The 20,686-nt window shown below is 38.8% G+C and overlaps 1 protein-coding gene across 12 annotated transcripts in view; it reads right to left on the reverse strand.

The window, feature by feature from the left end:
- Positions 1-433: 433 nt before the first annotated feature.
- Positions 434-20,686, reverse strand: part of kiz (kizuna centrosomal protein) — a 32,355-nt gene continuing 12,102 nt past the window's right edge. For 10 of the 12 annotated variants that reach the window (XM_057343642.1, XM_057343649.1, XM_057343646.1 and 7 more), the window contains 8 exons: positions 19,808-19,975; positions 18,244-18,394; positions 15,655-15,820; positions 15,106-15,168; positions 13,779-13,865; positions 11,815-11,872; positions 5,109-5,158; positions 434-4,569 (listed from right to left, as the gene is read on the reverse strand). In XM_057343642.1, coding sequence (XP_057199625.1) covers positions 4,472-4,569; positions 5,109-5,158; positions 11,815-11,872; positions 13,779-13,865; positions 15,106-15,168; positions 15,655-15,820; positions 18,244-18,394; positions 19,808-19,975 — 841 coding nt within the window. In that variant the 3' untranslated portion in view covers positions 434-4,471. The remainder of the gene's footprint in view (positions 4,570-5,108; positions 5,159-11,814; positions 11,873-13,778; positions 13,866-15,105; positions 15,169-15,654; positions 15,821-18,243; positions 18,395-19,807; positions 19,976-20,686) is intronic. The other 2 variants (XM_057343643.1, XM_057343645.1) reach the window with 2 other exon arrangements.

Here is a 20,686-nt window from a genome sequence, read left to right on the forward strand (position 1 = left end):
TGCCGGTCGCTAGTGGGCATTTTCACTCAAAGACATGATAAATACCTAGACGCCGCTTTGCTCCAGTGCTGCGATACGTCAACGGCGCCGCCATATTAGTGAGGGCAACAGTGCACTAAAAGCCCACTGAACCCAATGGGAGAGCTGCGCTTTTCGGCATTAAAAGCACAATCACGTTAACATTTCTTAACATATTTCAATGGTTTACGATATACGTAGAGTACAACTTTATCATGTCTTTAGTTGCTTCATATCTCGATAGTTATAGCCTACTTTAAAATGAATGATTCTCATAAGGAAATGTGAAATCCATTATTTGTGTCTGTTAGAATCCACTATATGGCACCCTGTTCAGTGATGTGTTATAGACAAGACAAGCAACAGAATAAATAACCACGTTGCAGTAGTCGAGAATAAAACACAGACATGTAGAGATCGCTTCTGAGTTTTATTTGAATCCTCGAACAAAACACCCGAGGTAATATAGTTTAATTTACGTATTATATAAAAACCAATGTTGTAAAAAATGGCTTTTTCTGTAGTTATTTTAGACATTTTCAAAGATAAAGGATTCTCTTTTTTTAATCCGGTAAAACCGTTACCGCAGTAAAACATGATGTATGTGATATAGTAAAACAATTAACACTGCTGTGCATTATACAGTAAGTATGAAATAGCAGTATATAGTCATATAGTAAATGTTTTGATTTTCCCAGGATTTTAAAGTGAACGAGCTGTTTTCTGATCATGTGCATTTAATCTACCTTAAATTATTTCACATTAGCGATGATGTGTACACAATTATTAAGCCTAAATGATAACTTGACAAGCCTGAGTTTTAACAGTTCCGTATGACGATAAATACATTTTCAAGTCAATAACCATCTTTACCTGGAGCCAAAATGTTTCTGTAGTCCACGTAAATAGAAGAGTATTGAAATTAGTTGAGAAATGAAAATGATGTGTTTTTATCCAGAAAACTGCAGCTCCACCATTCAGTCGTATGTCATTGTAGTCGGCTTTTGCCCTCACCAATATGGCGGCGGCGGCGTTGACCTTGGCTCCTATTTTCACTCCTATTGGCTGTCGCTCCCAAATGTCGCTCCTCGTTTGCATAAAGTTGAACATTTCTCAACTTTGTTGCATCGCTAGACAAGCCCCATTTGGTCGCCGGAAGTCGCCAGCTCTCCATTGAAATGAATGGGATCGTGTTGCTTTTTCGCATGTAATCTGAACGGGGTTCACGTCCGGGTGTACGTGTGTTCACCACTTGCTAGATGGGTTAAATGCAGATGTCACATTTCGGGTATGGGTCACCATATCTGACTAATAGGTCACTTTCACTTTAATAGGTCACTTTCACTTTTGATCTACCAGTAACACTGCTGTGCATTATACACTAAGTATGAAATAGCAGTATATAGTCATAATGTTTTGATTTTCCCAGGATTATGCCATTCCACGTCTACCACGTTATGCCATTCATGTCATTTCAAACTTGTATGCCATTCTTTCTTCAGCTGAACACAAAATAAGATATTTTTAAGAATGCTGGAAATTAAACAACACCGAAACCCACTGACTTCAATTGTATGAACACAAAACAACCGAGACATTTCTCAAAATATATTTTGTTTTTCACAAAAGATTAATTTACAGATTTAAAACCAGGATTTTTACGTTAACTATCCCTTTAATAAATGCTGAAAAACTCATTATTTCATTGCTCACAAACAGAATGAATACATTAGGAAACACAGCACAGCAACAATCTGTCAGAGGACAGATTCCGTACAAACAGGTCGACTGAGCCATAAAAACTGCTGTCTGAATACAAACAAATGTGCTGAGATGGAGATGTTGCACTACAGATCGTTCATGCAGAGCCATTAGAAAGGACAAAGCACACTGCATATAGTCTTTATAATCCTCCGAAAAGCTTCCATATTTCACACAGCCCACATTCTCTACATTCAATTTGCATATTACAGAATGGCTTCTGCTTAGACACCAATAAAATCCCATATTAGGTAAACTATAGGTTGTTTTTTTAGGTAAAAAGGTGCTTAATTATTTATATTCGTGGGCTCGAATGATGAAAAGCTCGGCCTTTGTGTCTTGCTGAACATCCTCAGAAACACTGTGAGAGAAACCACGGGCGAGTGAATGAATATTTCATTATTGGTCTATTGAAAGAGAAGATCAAATGACCTTGTTTTAAATCATTATTCCCTGATAAAAATAAAAGTGGATAGGGGAGAGTGGAAGGGACACACTTGAAACTTCAACTTGTCGAATAAACGTGAATAAATTAGACACGCAATATGCAAATAGCAGAATGCTGGCAGATCATTGTTAATGAGTGTTTAACTTCCGTACTTGCTTTCATCTGGGTCTTCCCGTCTTTCATTGTCATTGTTCCAAAAACAAAGACACGTCTGGCCTTCGCAGCGTATTATTCACCGGCAGAATAAGTTTCACTTGCACGCCCCGGGACTTTACAAAATCACGACCAATAAAGGCAATGTAGCCTACTGTAGACTAAAGATGATTGTAAAAACGGTAAGTGTGCCGCACCATAAGCGAGTTCGGCAAACATTTACATTTAGTCATTTAGCAGAAGCCATTTAGCAAACATTTCAGTTCCATTAAAAGATCCTGGAAAAATGCATGCTTTGAAAAGCAAGTAGCCTATTCATGGGTAAAAACATAAATATTGTCATCATTTATTCTCCCTCATGACATTCAAAACCCGCATGTGAGTCTTTCTTCTGTTGATCTATTAAATGAAAGAAGATTTCAAGAAAGCGTTCCCTGCCGAGACCGACTAAAGAGTGGTACAGTTTTTGAAAAACACATCCGGTATATTTAGAATTATGTTAGTGGTTATTGATAATGTGCTCTGTTTTCTCACCCTGAAATCTGTTTACAGAAGCGGCGGGCACAGTATCTCTCTCGGTCACACAAGTATCTGTTGACATGATCCTTAACACATATATTATACGAGGGGAGCCTTTTTAGCAATCCCCAAATTATGCAGGCACGTGCGGGTCAGGGCTGTCCGCGGCCATTACGGCTAATGAGTGTGGAGTCCTACTTTAGTGGTATCGGCTCCATGAAGTTACCTAAAAGCGAACTAATGGAATCCTACTGATGGCTAGAATGCCACGGATTGGGTATCATTACAGGATAACGTGCCTGTGTGCATGTTAAATACAACGCAGCGACGATAAAAACCAAATGAACTCGGAGTCACAGGCAAAATGAGAAACCTCGAGTCACAGGTGATTGTTGACGGCTGGGAAAACAGTTTTGGATATCAGTGTACAGCAATTTTACTTTGTAATGTTATTTTCAGCTCCATTAGAAAAGGGCTGCTGCAGTCGCGGCGGCCATTTCGGAAAAATAACCGTTATTACTGTAATGATATTGATGTGTTTGATCGGTGCTTTTTTCCTAATTAAATCTAATTTTAACCACAAGTCTTCGAATATAACAGTATTAATAACAGTAATGGAGCGGCCTATTAAAAGAGAACTTTGAAAATAAAGCGAACGTCAAACATTTGTGGTTGTTTACAATAACACGAATGTTTATGACAATAAAACAGAATATATCAAATGCAACTGAAAATCTCGCAAAAAGTGGTCAGAACAACACAACTTCATGGAAATTCGTAATCATCGTTTTTTCGTTTTACTACGATCTGCTTTCGTGCCAGTGATGGTTGCTTAGGGGAGGGGCTTCAGTTTTGATAATAATCACGTTTTCGTACGATCCTCCGAATGAGCAATCTCGTAAATTTGTTACAAATTCCTGTAACATCTCCCTCATCAGAATACATGAAGACCTGAAAATGAACTATTGCGCATTGCACCGAAGCGGACTCCGGTCCAAATATCGTTGGCGTGAAAAAGACAGGCAGACACTGTCGCATTCAGCTGACGAAAACAGGTTCAAGCCACCGCGAGTACAGAGAGCGTTTGTTTCCCTACCGAGATGAGCACAACGCATTTTGTCCTCCTAAATGGGCCACGGGTACTTGAGCGAGTTCAAAGGTGTTCCAGCACCATGCGGAGTGGCCATTGTGCACTGGCTTTTCATTGGAGTTGACTCAGAGCATTCCACTCCAACTCGCCGCCAGATACCTGCAGCATCGAAAATGCGTAATATTCAGCACAGTGCAAAGGAATCACTTTAAAAACCAAGTTTAATCTATTTCAACCAGGTCCAAGTGTTGTTCAGCTAAAGAGATTCAAGCAGGGTTAACATCGACATGTTTTGAAAACCCTTCACAGTCTTTGGCCACAATAAAGAGGCTCGCTCTTATTTGTTTTCACGGAATGTCGCATTCGTTCCTCTCTGAAGATTTTTGTTTGTTTTTCAATCGTACGAAGGCGTCTCTTTCAAACGTATTAACTTCTCGTTGAAAAAAAAAAACCCTTCACTGCGGACGGTCGACTGCATAACATCAATCATAAAAATCATCAGAGTCATTGGCGTCTCCGTTACGGGATTGAGGACGTAGGGCCATTTCGATCTCAGAGTCGTCTGATTCTCCCCAAAATGCTGAAAACAAAAGCGTAAACAAACGTTATTATCGTTCTTCATTTGTGCAATAATGCAAAGTTCAGAGATCCAAAAAATAACAACGTTACAGCAACAAAATAAAAATAACAAGGGCCGTCAAACGATTAATCGCATCCAGAATAAAAGTTTGTGTTAACATAATATATGTTTGTGTACTGTGCATATTAATTTTGTGTTTATAAACACACACACACACACACACGCATATATTTAAGATAATATAAATATAAAATTACTAATCATTCATATAGCTTTACAATTATTGGTAAATATAAATAAATGTAAATATTTCCTAAATATACATGTATGTGTTTATAAACACAACATTAATATGCACAGTACACAGACATATATTATGTAAACACAGACCTTTATTCTAAATGTGATTTAAAGCGATTAATCGTTAGACGGCCCTTAAAGTAACAACCCAAATGTTCTAGTGGAGTAAAAAACATATAAACACACGTTTGCTAATGGTCTTGGTATGGTTTAGTAAATGAAATGTATATTGCTCGTACCCTTTGACTGGATGGCAGAGAAAGCGTTGACTTTATTTTTAACATTCGTCCTATGAAAGAGAGAAAAAAAATCAATTGTTTTACAAAATAATAAACATACAAACATTTTTTGACACTGTTAAGCATCAGAAAACCATTTTCCTAGTTCAATGACAGTTGAATCTGTCGTCTCTTACCAAAATACAGTCGACGGGTCTCTTTTCTGAGCAAACGGATCATCAATTCTCCGCTAAGCTGATTCTCGGGAAGGGCGAGTGACCAAATAAACTTCCTTTACTTTTTTTCTAACGGTGCTGAAGGACCCAGTCAGTAATAAGTGGAGCGAGCGCAGGGTTGCTGGGTTCCCATAGCATCACTGATATCTCTATGTAAATGCATAACCTCTTCCAAGCCTTTGATCTGCAGTGTTGCATATGCAAAAGCGAGCGCCACTTGTCGTACAGGCTTGCTTCTTCATTTACATCGGCACAGGGGCTATTCAGACCTCAACAATGACATCATCATCTTCCATGTCTTCCTATATCCATATTTCAGATTTTGTTTCTGTACTTTAAAGGATTCCACCCAAACGACTAGGGATGGTTGGTTTCCCTTTGACAGATTCGGATGAATAAATAAAACGGCCGTTCTATGTGTATTCACACGTGCCCGCACGACCCGACTGCAAATTCTGCCATGTGCTCTCAACCTTGACACTGACTAAAAGAGCTGTAAAGGCGTATCTGAACTCTCGTGTGATTCAGCTTAGCTCTTTTGTTTCTGGGACATCTTTGTAAAAGGTACAGCATTTACAAAATTCTTTTGATGCACGTATGCAGATGCTATGATCAGGGTCAGAGCTAACAAGTTACATAAATCATCTTTGGCCCAATGAGAATACATCTCTAACTCATGAAACACAGGGCACTAAAGTACAGCCAATGGATACGAGATGTACCGTGGAGACGTATTCACAGATCTGTCTTTGCAGGGTCAAAGAACACAAAGTCCATGAAGCCCATGGAAAAACGTTTTGTAACTGATACTGGCTGTTGAATTCCAAAGTCGATTTTGCAAAAGCTCACTTTGGCGACTTTAGGATTAACAAAAAAAAACAAGAAAGGAAAGAAAAGATGGGATTTTAATTATTAATATTTATCATTGACACATGATTTGGTGCTGTGCGGTTTGAATTTGGGAACTGAGAAAGTATCTTAGGGCAAATCACATTTATTAGCTATAGTACTATGCCATATGTCGCTTTTAGTACATGTACTTTTTAATTTAAAATTCTGGAAATTGAAAAGAAAGCTACAGGTGACATTTTTACATGTAAGCACAAACCAAGCACATGGATAAGATGACAAAATAACATTTACATATGTAACCCGGGACCACAAAACCAGTATATTTGTAGCAATAGCCAACAATACATTGTATGGGTCAAAATGATCCATTTTTCTTTTATGCCAAAAATCATTAGGATATTAAGTAAAGATCATGTTCCATGAAGATATTTAGTAAATTTCCTACCGTAAATATATCAAAACTTTATTTTTGTGAGTGGACGCAGCAAAACCGCCAACAAAAATGGCCGGAAACACGCTCGCTCAAGTTTGGTATCTATGTAAAGTATAGAATTTCAGCTTTCGGGTTCATCTACTCTCCACAACATCATTACAGCGGTAAGCCAATAGAGAGCGTTAAAGCAAACCTGTTTCTTCTTAGCAACGGCCTGCTACAGCGCCTCTGATGGACAACTTTAAAGACGTTTTTGTCAATATTTAGATTTTTTTGCATTTTCTAATAGTTGCATCTCGGGCCAAATATTGTCCTATCCTAACAAACGTCAATGGAAAGCTTCTTTATTCAGCTTTCAGATGATGTATAAATCTCAATTTCAGAAAATTGACCCTTATGACTGGTTTCGTGGTCCAGGGTCACATACAGTATATAGGCTACGTTAAAGTTGCGAACCGTATCTTTTGCCTTTCTATCGCTATCTCTGCTTGAAACATAACATTTACTTAAGTTACATTACGTATTTATCTTTACATGTCCTGAAAAACATTTCACGCAAAAAACGTCCCGATAGATAGAAATTATTATTAGCTTACTGTTGTAAATTTGGATAAGACGACAGTTTTTCCCAAATAAAAGCTTTAAAATATACAGATTTTTTAAAGTACTTAAAAATAATCATTAAAAACTTAAATGACTACAAATGTAATACACAGTATAACACTTACAACAGGCAACTTCTCACCACAAATGAATAAACAAAAAATACTTTATCTTTATAATCTGGAATTTCCAGCTTCCTTTCTCTCTTCCCCCTTTAGTGCCAGGCGCAATAATAAACCCATGTGTTTGGGTGGGTAAATAGGGCTATTCTTTTCTATAACTTGCTTGCCATGGGAATGCTCTATCAGCTGAGCCACTTCAGACAGTGATGAGTCTGATTTCAAGACACTATTATCATAGAGAGCTCTGAATGCCGCTGACCCTCCAATCTAATATTCCATTTCCATAAACATTTATGCCAGTTCATCTTGCACTGAGGTTCACTTAATTGAGCCGTCGAATCTGAATATGTAAGACAGGGCCGGCCACTATTTGGCTGCGTCTCATACACAGAGGTGAATGTAATGCGTAAAATGATGCAAATTACCGCTTTGGCGGCAACCTCTCTCTTTTGCGACGTTTACTTCCCTCTCTCCCCCTGTTCCACATTGTTTTGTACGTTGGGATGTATTTGTGCTGTTTGATGAAAAGTGCCCCTGTGCGTTTACAGGCAACCATTTGATACATTAATATATGTGATGTGTGGGTTGTTGTCATGATATCCGAGCTATGAATAAAAGACGTCTCTCGGCATCCTATGCAGCTTCATGTAAATAGACCGCCGTTAGTCTGCGGCTCTTGTCCGACGTTATTTTCATAATACCTGCGATTGCGTATGATTAGAGCCCTGCAATTATATCTGAGGAATGAGAATCATTGTGTTATTGTTCCTTTGAAAACACTCCACCTTAAATTTCCTATGTAAGGTCCGTTCACAAAAAGACTGAAAATAAATGTAAGAAATACGTAAGAAACAATCTTTTTGATTACTCATTCCTAGCTGATCTATACATCATCATAATCGCGCACGGGAGGTACAGTAGCTTCCACAGAGCCTCGTTATATAAATACGCATGATAAATATATATGAGAATATGCCTTATGAATATAAACGTCTGTCTGCCTACACGTATATGCTAATGAAGCGCGTTCTGTGGATCAGTTTGTGTAAGGCAGCACCTCCCACACCCGTCCCAGCTCTGACCCACAGCATCATTCACTAAACCTCTGTGTGAGTGCAGAGTGCTGTGGACTCGGATGAGCGGGGACAGCGCCCTCTATGTGTCGCTGACTGAAACTATGTGTCACCTCACACACAGCTGGCCTAAATATGAGTGCCCTCTGCTGGAAGACAACCAGAACTGCATGACAACAGCTGGGGGGATTTTCTTTGTAAAGCTGCTGTGGGGACAGACATCAACTTAACTCAGATAGGTGTGCTGTTGTACGATCTGTTTCAGTTTCGCTGTAGCAGCGTTACACTTTTAATGTAGTAACTTATCAGAAATAAATTCTGGCTATATAAATATATGAATAATATAAATTTCTATGGATTTTTTGGCGAATAATGTGGATAAATAAAAGGAAGCACAAAGAAAGAGAGTGACCCCCACTGGCTACACACCCAAACACACCCTTAATAAGTGAAGATATTTCTCTTTTTTTTCATGCCAGGATAATTATATTTCTTTTCTGTAAAGGGTTAGTTAACCCAAAAATCGAAATTCTGTCATTATTTATTTATCCTCATGTGGTTCAAAACCTGTATTTGACTCACAAAAGAGACACGTGTCCAGCAGTTTTGTGTCCATACAATGGAAGTCAATGGGCTCCAATGTGTTTAGTGATTATCATTCTTCAAAATATATTCTTTTGTGTTCTGAAGAAAGAAAGTCACTTCCAGGTTTGGAAGTAAATGAATTTTCATTTTTGGGTAAACTATCCCTTTAACTCCACCATTGTCCTTAAACCTAACCCCCACACAAGTGGTATGATTTGATGTTAAATCACAATATTTTTTTCCGCTTATACTGTGAAGGACGAACTAAAATGTGTGGACATTTTTAGTCATTTTTTCACAGTTTTAAAATGGCATAAACGAACCTGCACATACACACATTTTGGGTTTCAATGTTTTATGGGGACTTTCCGTAGACGTAACAATTTTTTTACTGTACGAACTGTATATTCTATCCCTAAACCTAACCACCACAGAAAACGTTCGGCATTTTTACACTAGGGCTGTCACAATTATGAAATTTGTCTATTATTTGTATTATTATTTGTCTATGAAGTAACATGGCGTTTTTAAGGCTTTGACAATTATAACGATCCATTACAATGAATTCGTTCGATGACGAAAATCTATCCTTTATAAAAGTGAAAATTCTGTATATACCTAATAACATCTACTATAGAGTGACCTATAATGACTGTCTTGAGCACTCAAACTAAAACTGAGACGATTGTGCCGGGGTGTCTGGATACAGCAAGTCTGGAATCACTTGAATTAAACTCATCAACGCAACAAATACAAAACTGACACAGATGATGGAGAAATGTTATTGAAATGTACCCGTGAGTGCAGTTCAAGGATGATGGATGTGGAATGCTCCAGTTACTGCAGATCATCCTTGTTTACAACAATTTAGAATATAATTGCGGTTATATGAAATAACTGTGATTATATCAAATGATTGCGATGTGAAGATTATTTAAGAATTGTGACAGTCCTACATCACAAACAAACACATTTTCTTATCTACCTAAACGGGGACATTCCATAGACCTCTACTGTTTTTATACAGAGGCAACCACTGTAACTTCATTTCCACCGAGAGCGTTCTGAAGATGTGCGAACCGTATCGAATCCTAACCTCTTTTTTTTCATGAAGCAAGACGCATGGAGATCTGTGCTACATGCCTGCAGTAGAAGAGTACACGACAGCGGCTGAAGAGGAAGAAGCTGTGGCACGCAGCCCTAAACAAAGCACAGGAACAAGAGGTCTTTACATGGAGTGCAGCTGCCGTATCGCTCCGGCACACATGCGCGACAAACACAACAGCTCAGCATTATAATACACTAAAACGCAGCGTTCAAGAAAAGTATTTTGCTGTAAAAAAAACCCCGAAATGGCACGCAGACGACAGAAGAGAGCAGGGAGGGGAATCAAGAAAAAGGGGGTGGATATGAAAGAGCCCAATTCTCTTCAGCGCAATAATAGTGAAATGAACACACATAAATGTGTTAAGAGTATCTCTTTGCATCTTGTATGGACTGCATGCATTTAATCTGGAAAGCTTATTATGGGCCAGTCATTGCTATGCAAAGCAGCGCCTGACGCTTTTCTCTGGTCTTTTCAGCCCGCCGCCGTGTTTGGCCAATAGGCCTGGCGCCCCCCGCCTCTCATTGGCCATTCATAACATGCAACATTTGCACAATGTATCTCTCAAAGACTACTGAATAGGGGGCCTTAATACTCATGTAAACAACTGCAAACCAATTACTTAATGAATCGGCTTCGCACATAATGAGGAGGCGCACAAAGGCCCATAAATGCATTTTTTTGACACAAAGCGTCTGCTTTAAACTTTAATTCTTCCCAGTCCGCCTCGGCTCTACTGCAAAATAATAATTGATAAATAATTATGATTAAAAATAATTATGATTAAGAAAAAGAGGCACTTGATTTATTTGATTTGCGAGATTCGTTCCAAACCCGGGATCTTTTAATGTGCCCATCGGCTCGGTGACAGAACGACAGCCGTGCGTGATGGAGAGAGAGAGAGGATGGGAAAACATGCAGTGTTCTGCTGGTGCTCGAGTGCAGGGTACTTGTGGAAGCAATAAAGCGCGAGAGAAATTCTTTAACACCATCACGGCCCAAAAAAAAGAAGAGAAAGCCACCTGAAAGCTGAGCCGCACAAATTTTCCACCCTCTGTAAAAAAACACGGAGAAGTCTCCGGCGGCGTCCTCTGAGGAGCTCTGTGTGAATACGAGGTTCTGCCATGATCCAAAGCATCTACGGCTTATGTTTATTAATGAGGGCATTCATTGGGCAAGCATCAGAGACGGAGTCTGATCATTACACCTTCTCCTCTGCAAACATTGCAAACTAGCTGAGGGACAGAGAGGAGGCGGGGACAGACTGGGCAAAACATGCTAAAGGAGAAAAAAAAAAAGACGGAGAGACAGGGAGGGAGACTTTCGACCCCCGGTGTCAGCGTGATGCTCGTAAAGCACGTGAAATCAGAGACGATTCCTCTTCACCAGGTTTACCCGTCCATTACCTGACCTAATGGATTGGCGAAGGACAGCGTCTGTTGGCAGGCTTGATTGTGCGAACTTGTGTCGATGTGAAAATCTAAACACTGTACTCTCAAGATCCTTTCTCATCATTTCAAGTCCTGATTTGCCGAAGCAATCAAATAACGGCGATGGTGAGAGAGAGGAAGCTCTGAATGAGACTACACCTTGACTCATGCCTCCCACGTGAACCCGTGTTAATGATGCTAAGAGTGTTTCAAGGACAAACACGCATTGCTTTTTTATTAAAAGAAGACAAAACGGGGGGAGAAAAAGATTTGAGGAGAAGTACTTACCGGCTATTTTGTGTTGTAGAATCTCGGAGTGCCTCAGCCCTTTCTGATTTGGTGATGTCTTTGGATAACAGATTCAAATCAAAAAAGAGTTTGTTATTATACGTTCAGAAAATGAACAATGCATTAACACTTAATGCACGGTTTACTGCAAATGTTTTATTTTGTCTCTCTAGTTTGTATGATAAAGCAAATTAGAAAATAACAATACATTATTTATTTTAAGGCTTATACTTTTAGAAACCGTGCCATTTGCGTCCCCATGCAAGTGCGCCTCACTTTTTTAAAGTGTTCTTCCTCAGAATATCAGTCAAAACTTCAACCTTGACGAAAAGAACAGTGATACATTTTTGTCTTGACTGGGAATAGTTTAGCATTTTTTTGACAGCGTTTTCTTTCTAACACTGTAAACCTTTGAATGTTGTTGCACAAGACACTGTTAGAAGGAAAAAGCTAATTAATTATTGATCTAAAAATATATATATATTTATTTTATTTTTAATTGTGTGATTTATTACAAGCAGTGTTGGGCAAGTTACTCTGAAAAAGTCATAAATTACTAGTTACTAATTACATATTCAATAGTGCAATTAGATTACTGTACAAATTACTCTCTCCAAAAAGTATTTGATTACTTATTATTAATTACTTTCTATGTCCTAAATCAACCTTGATTAGTTAAGTGATTCAAGGATAGACATGAAACGGCTCTTTAATTAATTCAAATAAATCATATAAAACTACATAAAGTAGTGTTACTAACTGACCAAAGTATTACAACTGTGAGAATTTTACATTAAAGCACAGATTTTAAAGTTAGACTTTGAATTTTGATGTAAATTCCACTATTGCACTACACACAGTATTTAGTTTAATTACATAAGAAGTAACTGTAATTAAATTACAGAAACAATTTGAGCAATCCCTTACTTTTCAAGGGAAAAGTAATTCAAATACAGTAAATAATTACACCCAACACTGATTACAAGTCACATAGAAAGAGGGATTACTTGAATTTTTAAAATAAATGACAGTAGGGGTGTCACAAAATACCGCTACCGGCAATAAACGCGATATCAAAAGCAACGATTATCGGTATTGTGTTGATTGTACACATATCGTAATATTGTAAACTATTCAGAATACATTAAAAATGTTTTAGTGGTTACAAACTCTCTCTCTCTCTCTGCCTCCATACACTTGTGTTATGACTGTGATTTGTTAACCAAATAACAGAAAAAAACACAAAATAAACAAAGTGAATGCTGAATTTCACTGATGGCATCATTTATTAAAAAAAAAGCAAAAACATATTGCGATAATATGGCTACCGCAAAGTTGGTCGGCTGTGATAAGCATGCAGTGAAAACATGATATCATGACAGCCCATACATGATGGTTTAAACAGGGCCGACAGGTAACACACGTGTCTTTTTTTTAACCATTTCAGGCAAAAATGGCACAGTTTCCTGAGAATGGGCCATATAGAGTAAATATAATTGTTTACAAAAACACTCCTAACATAACCTCTAAACCAGGGGTTCTCAACCTTATGACTCTAAGGCCCCCATTGTATTCAACAGTAGTCAAAGGCCCCCTTCCCGCTTACGAAAACTCAAAATTTCTACCCAATAAAAAAAAGTGAATTTATCCAATTTAAAAATGGACAAATAATAAGTAATATCTTGGTTTTTAGTTGTGTAAAATGTATTTCAATGCTCATTTAGTCTAATTTTAAATTATTAGTCATCCTGAGACCCCTTGGAAGTCAGCTGGGGCCCCCTTGTGGGCCACGTCCCCCCTGCTAAGAGCCACTGATTTTAACTCAATCACACACTTTTAGACTTAAGGGAGTAAATACAATGTACAACAAATGTCACAACTCAGGTACACTGATATTAGAAACACTATAAATAGCAAACAAGAACAAGCGTTCTTGTGATTTCTTTGACTTTACAACATGTTACCTGACGACTCAGAATCCTCTTCCTCCGTATCACTGCAGCGTCTCTCTTGTGCCACAGTTTGTTTAAGCAGCTGATATGCGTTGGTCTCTAAAGAGAAAGGAAACACAAAAAGAACTAAATGCAGCAAGTCAAATATTTGCTAAAGACCCAGACTTGCAGAGCCGTGGTGTTTGATGAACCAACAACAGCAGCTCTTTAAGGCCACGGTTGAGCAAAGAGACGAGGTGAAAACAGAATGAGCAAGCGCTAAACTATTGATCTAATTCAGACGCACACAGACGGGCCACCGGCTCTGAAAAAAAAGATCTTTTGTGTTTCACAACCAATCACGGCATTCCATTTAAAACACCGTCTTTCATGTTCTGAAAACTTTCAAATTCAGACTCAAACTGTTTTATGAAAAGGAGGCAAGGCAAAGGAAAGCACACAAGTTTTAAACGCCGAAATGTTTTCGCTTGAAATCAGAGAGAAAAAGAATATCGGACGAATCTCGTTATTCTGACGTTTATAGGACGGTTGCGACAAACATGTTTTTGTCGCCCCGTTTCTCTCGGTATAATGACTACAAAATGTAAGCATCTAAAGAACTCTTTTTTTTATTGTTGGCCATATACATAAAACACCATTTTGCACACTGTCGTACAGACACAGACACGGATGGTAAGAAGACCGACGTTCGGCAGACCGACGATTGCACAGCTGTGTAGCGCAAGAGCAACAGAACTCGACGCGGTCTTCATTAGCCGCCTGTAAACAGCTCGTAAGCAACCCGAGACAGCAGAGGCGGTTTTCTACTACCATAACACCTTTGATTAGTTGCCGGACTCGTCTCTCGGCGGTGATCTCTGGCTAGCCGCGCGCATGAAAGGCACAGTTTGAAATCAGATAGCCAAGTGGAATAATGGATAGTTTTACATTTCTGAGCCGGTGCTAGGACTTGCTACCCGAGGCTTTTCAAAGGATGCCTGGACATCCAGTCTTTTCAAGTCCGCCTCTGGCTGGCATTGTTTAGCAGATAATGAGAACCAATGACAGATCTCGTGCGGCGCCCCCCAACCCAGCCGGCGGACAATTAAACCTCGGCATTATGCGCTCTGAGAATCTCGGTTTCACTCGCACCTAGAGGAGAAGAAAGGACGGGGGCTTGTTTTCTCTGGCGATAATTAGAGAAGCTGCTCCACTCTTCAGGTGGGACTTTGACCTCTGATTCACCTTGATCATCCTTTCACAGCTATCCAGTCGGGGAAAAGGGGACCCCCATTATCTACTGCGCGAGAGGAAAGACAAAACGGGCACAGAAGAACTCCAGAGCGGGCTGCCTTTTTACCTCTAATAGGAATACTTTCCACTGGGCTTTGGTCGGCACTGTCCTCTTCAGCACTTTGAATTTCTGAAACAAAGAAAAAAGAAGGAAAGCACGGCTCAGAGAGATGGTGGGAGAGCAACGAGAAAGAAACGGAGAGAGAGACGTGGGAGGGGAGCTTTCTGAATGTGAACAGCAGGACTGATTGAGACAGGTTTAAAGAGAGAATGAAGGCTGACTGGCTTTGTCAGAAATGAGATTTGGGCGAAAGTGTATTCTCGGGAGGGTCGCCGAGCTCCGGCATCCTGCGAGTACTCAAGGTCCCCTTTTCCTCTATCAGAATGGAGCTATCGAGCTGATGTTTCTCGCCGCTTTGGCACTAAAAACCAGTCATTAATGTGCTCTGGCTGGTTATTGGGTGTTTCTCGCTCTCATCGCCGTACTCTGTATGGCCGAATCGTTAAAAACCTCTCTATACGACACAGATTAGATGCGATGCTAAACCCAGAGGGGAAGGAAAAGAATCGCAAATGCGAGAAAGGATAAACTGAGCTGACCAACAAACACACCGACCTCGTGTTTCAGCGACTGGAGAATATCTTTTGGAAGGCCTGGCGGGTTTGATTTCCACGCTGTCGTCCAGAAGCGAAGACAAGCTGCTAGAAGACGGCCGTTCGCTTTCTGACGGCTGACGGGTATCAGATTCGTAGGCCAGAAGCCTCTTCAGCAGCTCTCCTGCCTGTGTGACACAGAGATGACCCGTCTTCATTCAGACTCACAGTGATGTGTTTACCAAGCCCAAAGTCAACATGACCCGATTCAACGTGTAGGGATAGAAACCAATGAAAAACATCTGTTGGGATATTGGGAAACCATTAAAAAACACATTGAACCAAACATGTTTGCCTGTATGGTAGTCAACCATTATAAATGCTAGCATAGCTGTCTTAAACTTCAGATATGTTATTGTTATATATGACTCTTTCATCAGTGGAACACAAAATATATTTTGAGAAATGTCTGTGTTCATACAATGGGAGTCAATAGAGTTCAGTGTTGTTTGGTTACCGACTTTCTTCAAAATATCTTTTGTGTTCTGAAGAAGAAAGAGTCATACGCAGGTTTTCAACCACAATAAACCATTTTTATCGCTGGGTGAACTTTAACCATGAAAATGTTATTAAACAAAATAAATATCAGACAAAATAAAATAAAACATAACAGACGTATTTTTTAAATATGGGCCTCTGCCAATGATTTTCACAAAAGTAAAAGTGCCCATCATTAAATCTTAAAATCTTTAGCTTATGCAAAGTTTAAACGGTGTTGCTTGTTAGAACATTACGCTAGCAGTGCAAAGGTTATGGGTTTGATACCCAGGGTACTGATAAGTACACTCATAAAGAAATGGTGCTTTATACAAGTGCTATACAGAACCATATCTTGGTTTTTCAGTGGTTCTTCAGAGGTTTATCAGAGATTTAACAGGTTCTTTATACGGAAGCGGTGCTGTATGGTGCTTTAGCCGTTCTGTATAGCACCACAGTCATCCCAAAGAACCGCTGAAGAACCACTGAAGCACCAAGATGTGGTTCTACTACATAGCACTTAATGTGGTTCCCCTATGATTACGAGCCAAGAACCACTTTTAGTGCTATATAGCACCATTTTTTACAGTATACTCTCAGCAGCCATGTTTGTGTCAAAACATTTGAAAGATTTTACTTGCACACACATTTAACACACACAACAGACACAAGCCTGACACTGACAGATGTCAGAAACACCTTTAAATGAACATATCGAAATCCGTTTTCTATTCAAAGCCCTGCTCTCAAGCTGCTGTTCATCAAATTAAAAAATCCCAAACATTACTGAATCAGCAAGATATTAAAAGCCAGACACTTCAAATAGTTCATAAGATTCAACAGATCAGATCCTCAGATCAGAATTCAGTTCCTTTGCACATGGCACAATATGAAGAGGACAGAAACCATGAAAATAAAACAACCGTAAAGCTAGTTACTGTGCTAGCTATTGCACTTTTTGTAACACTGCATTACAGTTTTGAAGGAATCTGAAGAAACTGTAATGACAAGAACACTCTACATTGACAAAGTAAATCAGAGGATAAAAAGATGGACACGCCACAACAAACAGCTTTTCCAAAACCTTTATGAGCTCATTTAAAAAGAGCTGGAATATATGGCAGGGCTGCCATGAGGAAAAAGCCTCTTTTCAAGGCCCAAGCACATTTACAAGATGAGGTCATTTTACTGCACCAGGTGCTTCATACAGCACAAACATTCTTTCCTCATAATTATTCCATACTCCAGTACAATAATACACTGCGACATGCATAAAAGAGTGCTTTCATGAACACTAGCATGAATCATTGCACCTTTAAAGGCAGTTTTCAGAATCTGTGATGTAAATTTCCAGGTCATACCCTTACGGAACTTGGAGCCATTACAGAAAAATGGTGCAATATGCCACGTAAACAGTTTAGGACTGGAATAAAGTAATGACAGTTTTCTCATAAGGGCAAAGTTCCCAAGCAAAGTTTAACGCTCTCGGGAGATTTGTCGTGCAAAGTTTTACCGAAGAGTATAGAATACCAAGAGGCGAAACTCAATAGAACGTTCCATTGCAACACTTGCGCCCAGCAGCAGCCCTGCGCTTCCGCCTTTTTGGGCTGAAAGTGACTCGGCAGTGCAAAAGGTTTTTGCTGTCGCTATGGCAATATCAGCTGCTTTGTTAAAAATCCAACCTGAATAATGACAGCACATAATAAAGCACTGGACTAGTAATCATCAAATCCTTTTAACAGTTATTTTACAGACTTTGTGTACTCTATTTTTAACACAAAACCTTTGCTCTCCAGAAACCATGTCAGTTTAGGTTGAAAATCTATTAAGTTCAAGTATTAGCATTATAAACCCAGAATCCAGAAAGCACCAGAGTTTCGCCTCTTGGTATTCGATACTCTTTGATTTTACTGCGATGCAAAATATAGGTTTTAATTTGACTAAAACACAACTCTGATAGCCCAGTTAATGGATCGTTCTCTAGTGTAAGATTTGAAGAATTCATGTCAAATACTCTTTAGCGACTTGCTGTACAAGAAGGATGTTGCGAGCAGGAAGCAGGTGAGAGTGATACCTTGTCTGTGTAGGTGGCGTTGTTGAGCACCAGCAATGGAGTGAAGATCTGAACTACGAGGTCTGTGCTCAGAACATTTTGATTCTGCAGATAAAGCATGTGTCTGAAACATTGTTCCCACAGCGAAGCTCCTTCAGCAGACAGACACGATCTACACAAACACACACACAAGTGTCTTCAGAAGCCATGATCAGAGAAACAAAAACACTGCAACATGAGCAGATGGATGGATGGTTTGTAAGTTACTGTCAACCATCAAGAAATCCGCATGCAAATAATCACAATTAAACAAGCCATATATTAGTCATCCGAATAGTTTCTTGCGCTGTGTATGACAAGATATGTGTACTGATGCACATTAACACAAAAATTCAAGTAATTTTCATAAGCAAATTGTAAATTGGTGAACTAATATTTTATAAATAATTGTTTAATATTTAATATACAGTAAGGTATATGTACACAAACGCATCATTTAAGTAATTTAGACTCCAGTTGGTTAATAAATTGTTGCCTTGGAAGTTTAAGGTTTTATCTGCATTATGAGCAGAGCTTCACAGTTTTTGCATTCCATTTGACTTTGTAGATAAAACATTTTTTGTTTTCTAAAAAAGTCCCAAAATGTACACAAAGTAAAAAAACATCACATAATGTAAATAAGTTGTCACAGAATAAGAATATGTGAATAACTCAATTTTGACTAAAATGTCAGATCGAACCGTATAATTCCAAGGCAACAAATGTCTTCTGATGCAAAATAAAAAAATTCTTAGAATTAACAATAATAGTATTTCGAACCTATTTAACATGATTTAAAAGGTATAAAAGCAGCCAAGCGCTAAATTCACACAAAGTTGTCATATGCAATTTTCGCAATAAAACACACAAGAACCAATGAGATTTACAGGTGTTAACATCGAAATTTCAGTCGTTTATAGATTACTTTCATGATGAATCTACAGCCGTGGAAAAGATGAAGAGATCTTTCCAAATTTTCATTTAATCAGCATGTATTGTGGTCATTCCAGTCCAGTGTTCGTTGAATTTTAACAAAATCAAACCTCAGAAGAGACAAAGTCATCGAGAACATGACAAGACACATGAAAACTGTGAGAGAAATGGGAAAAACATATTTTCTGTTATTTTCACCTGTTTCTCCAGTTTCATTTTGTGCAAATAAATGCAAGTAGAAACAATATTTTTATTTGAAATTTGGTAAAAAAATATTGATAGTAGTTCTCAGAAGGAAACAAAAATGATCATTCTACCAAATCACATACCTATAAATAGTACATTTTAAAATATGAAAAACTGATTTTAAAATGATCTCTTAATTTTGTCCGCGGATATATGTGCTTTTGAGTTCTATACAAGAAGATAATTTGATGTGATTTGTTTATGTCCAACTGAAGAAAGGGTGCCATGAGGGTGAGTAAATGACAAAAGAAATTATAATTCTGGGTGAACTATATTCCTTTAATAAAATAAACGGTGCATTTTCAGGTTTAGAGTACATGACTGCAATATGTTCAGTTTAATAAGCTCATGGCTATAGGTGTTATACCTGATCTGTTCTTGCTTTGTAGTTGATGACCAGTGAGTGTCGATGAGATCAGCAGGTAACAGACATCTCTGAGGCAGATTACAGCACAGCAGGGGCAACTGATGAAGAATCACAGCGCCACACATCTGCAGGTCCACATCATCCAGACTGCCACGCTGCCTGCATATACTGCATACAACACAAACAAAACAAATATAGTTCAGAAGCGCACACACACTATATACATAAGTACTACTAAACTGCATTTTTGATTTAAAGCGGCCCTAACACACGCGGTTTCTGCCAATCTCATATTAATCTTGAGTACCTATAGAGTAGTATTGCGTACTTCGTATCTTCGGAGAGTATTTAGTTTGATCACATTTATAAAAGACAGATACAGCTGTACGATTTTTTCCGAAATCATACTGCGCGTGCGGGGGGAGGGGTAGGCTGAACTAAAGCACGTGCGCACCCATTGCCAACAAAACACAGACATCAGTTTCACTCACCGCATGCGGTTCATGTCCGGCATCTTTTAGCGCTGGGACGGCTCCATATATCAGTATCAAACGATCTCCAAATCCAGTGTTATATCCACCGTTTATATAACATTCATCACTGAAATGCCCTGAACAAACAATCACCTGAACTTTGCAAACGAATGCTCTCATGCTTTTCCGGGAGAATTGTCCAATAAGGGACTAAGAAAAATAGTTACGAAACAGTTTTATATGTTCGAAAAAATCTTTCCGAAACCTGTAGGATCGCTGGGGGAGTGTATCGAGCACAGAAATACTATGTAATACGCCCAGCTCGCTTTTTGACAAGTTGACCATGTTAAGCATGAGAAGACAGCACGTTTAACATTGTAAAGAAGTCAGAATGCATGACACACCC

Source organism: Triplophysa rosa, linkage group LG10 (assembly GCF_024868665.1).
Source record: "Triplophysa rosa linkage group LG10, Trosa_1v2, whole genome shotgun sequence".
Lineage (NCBI taxonomy): Eukaryota > Metazoa > Chordata > Actinopteri > Cypriniformes > Nemacheilidae > Triplophysa > Triplophysa rosa.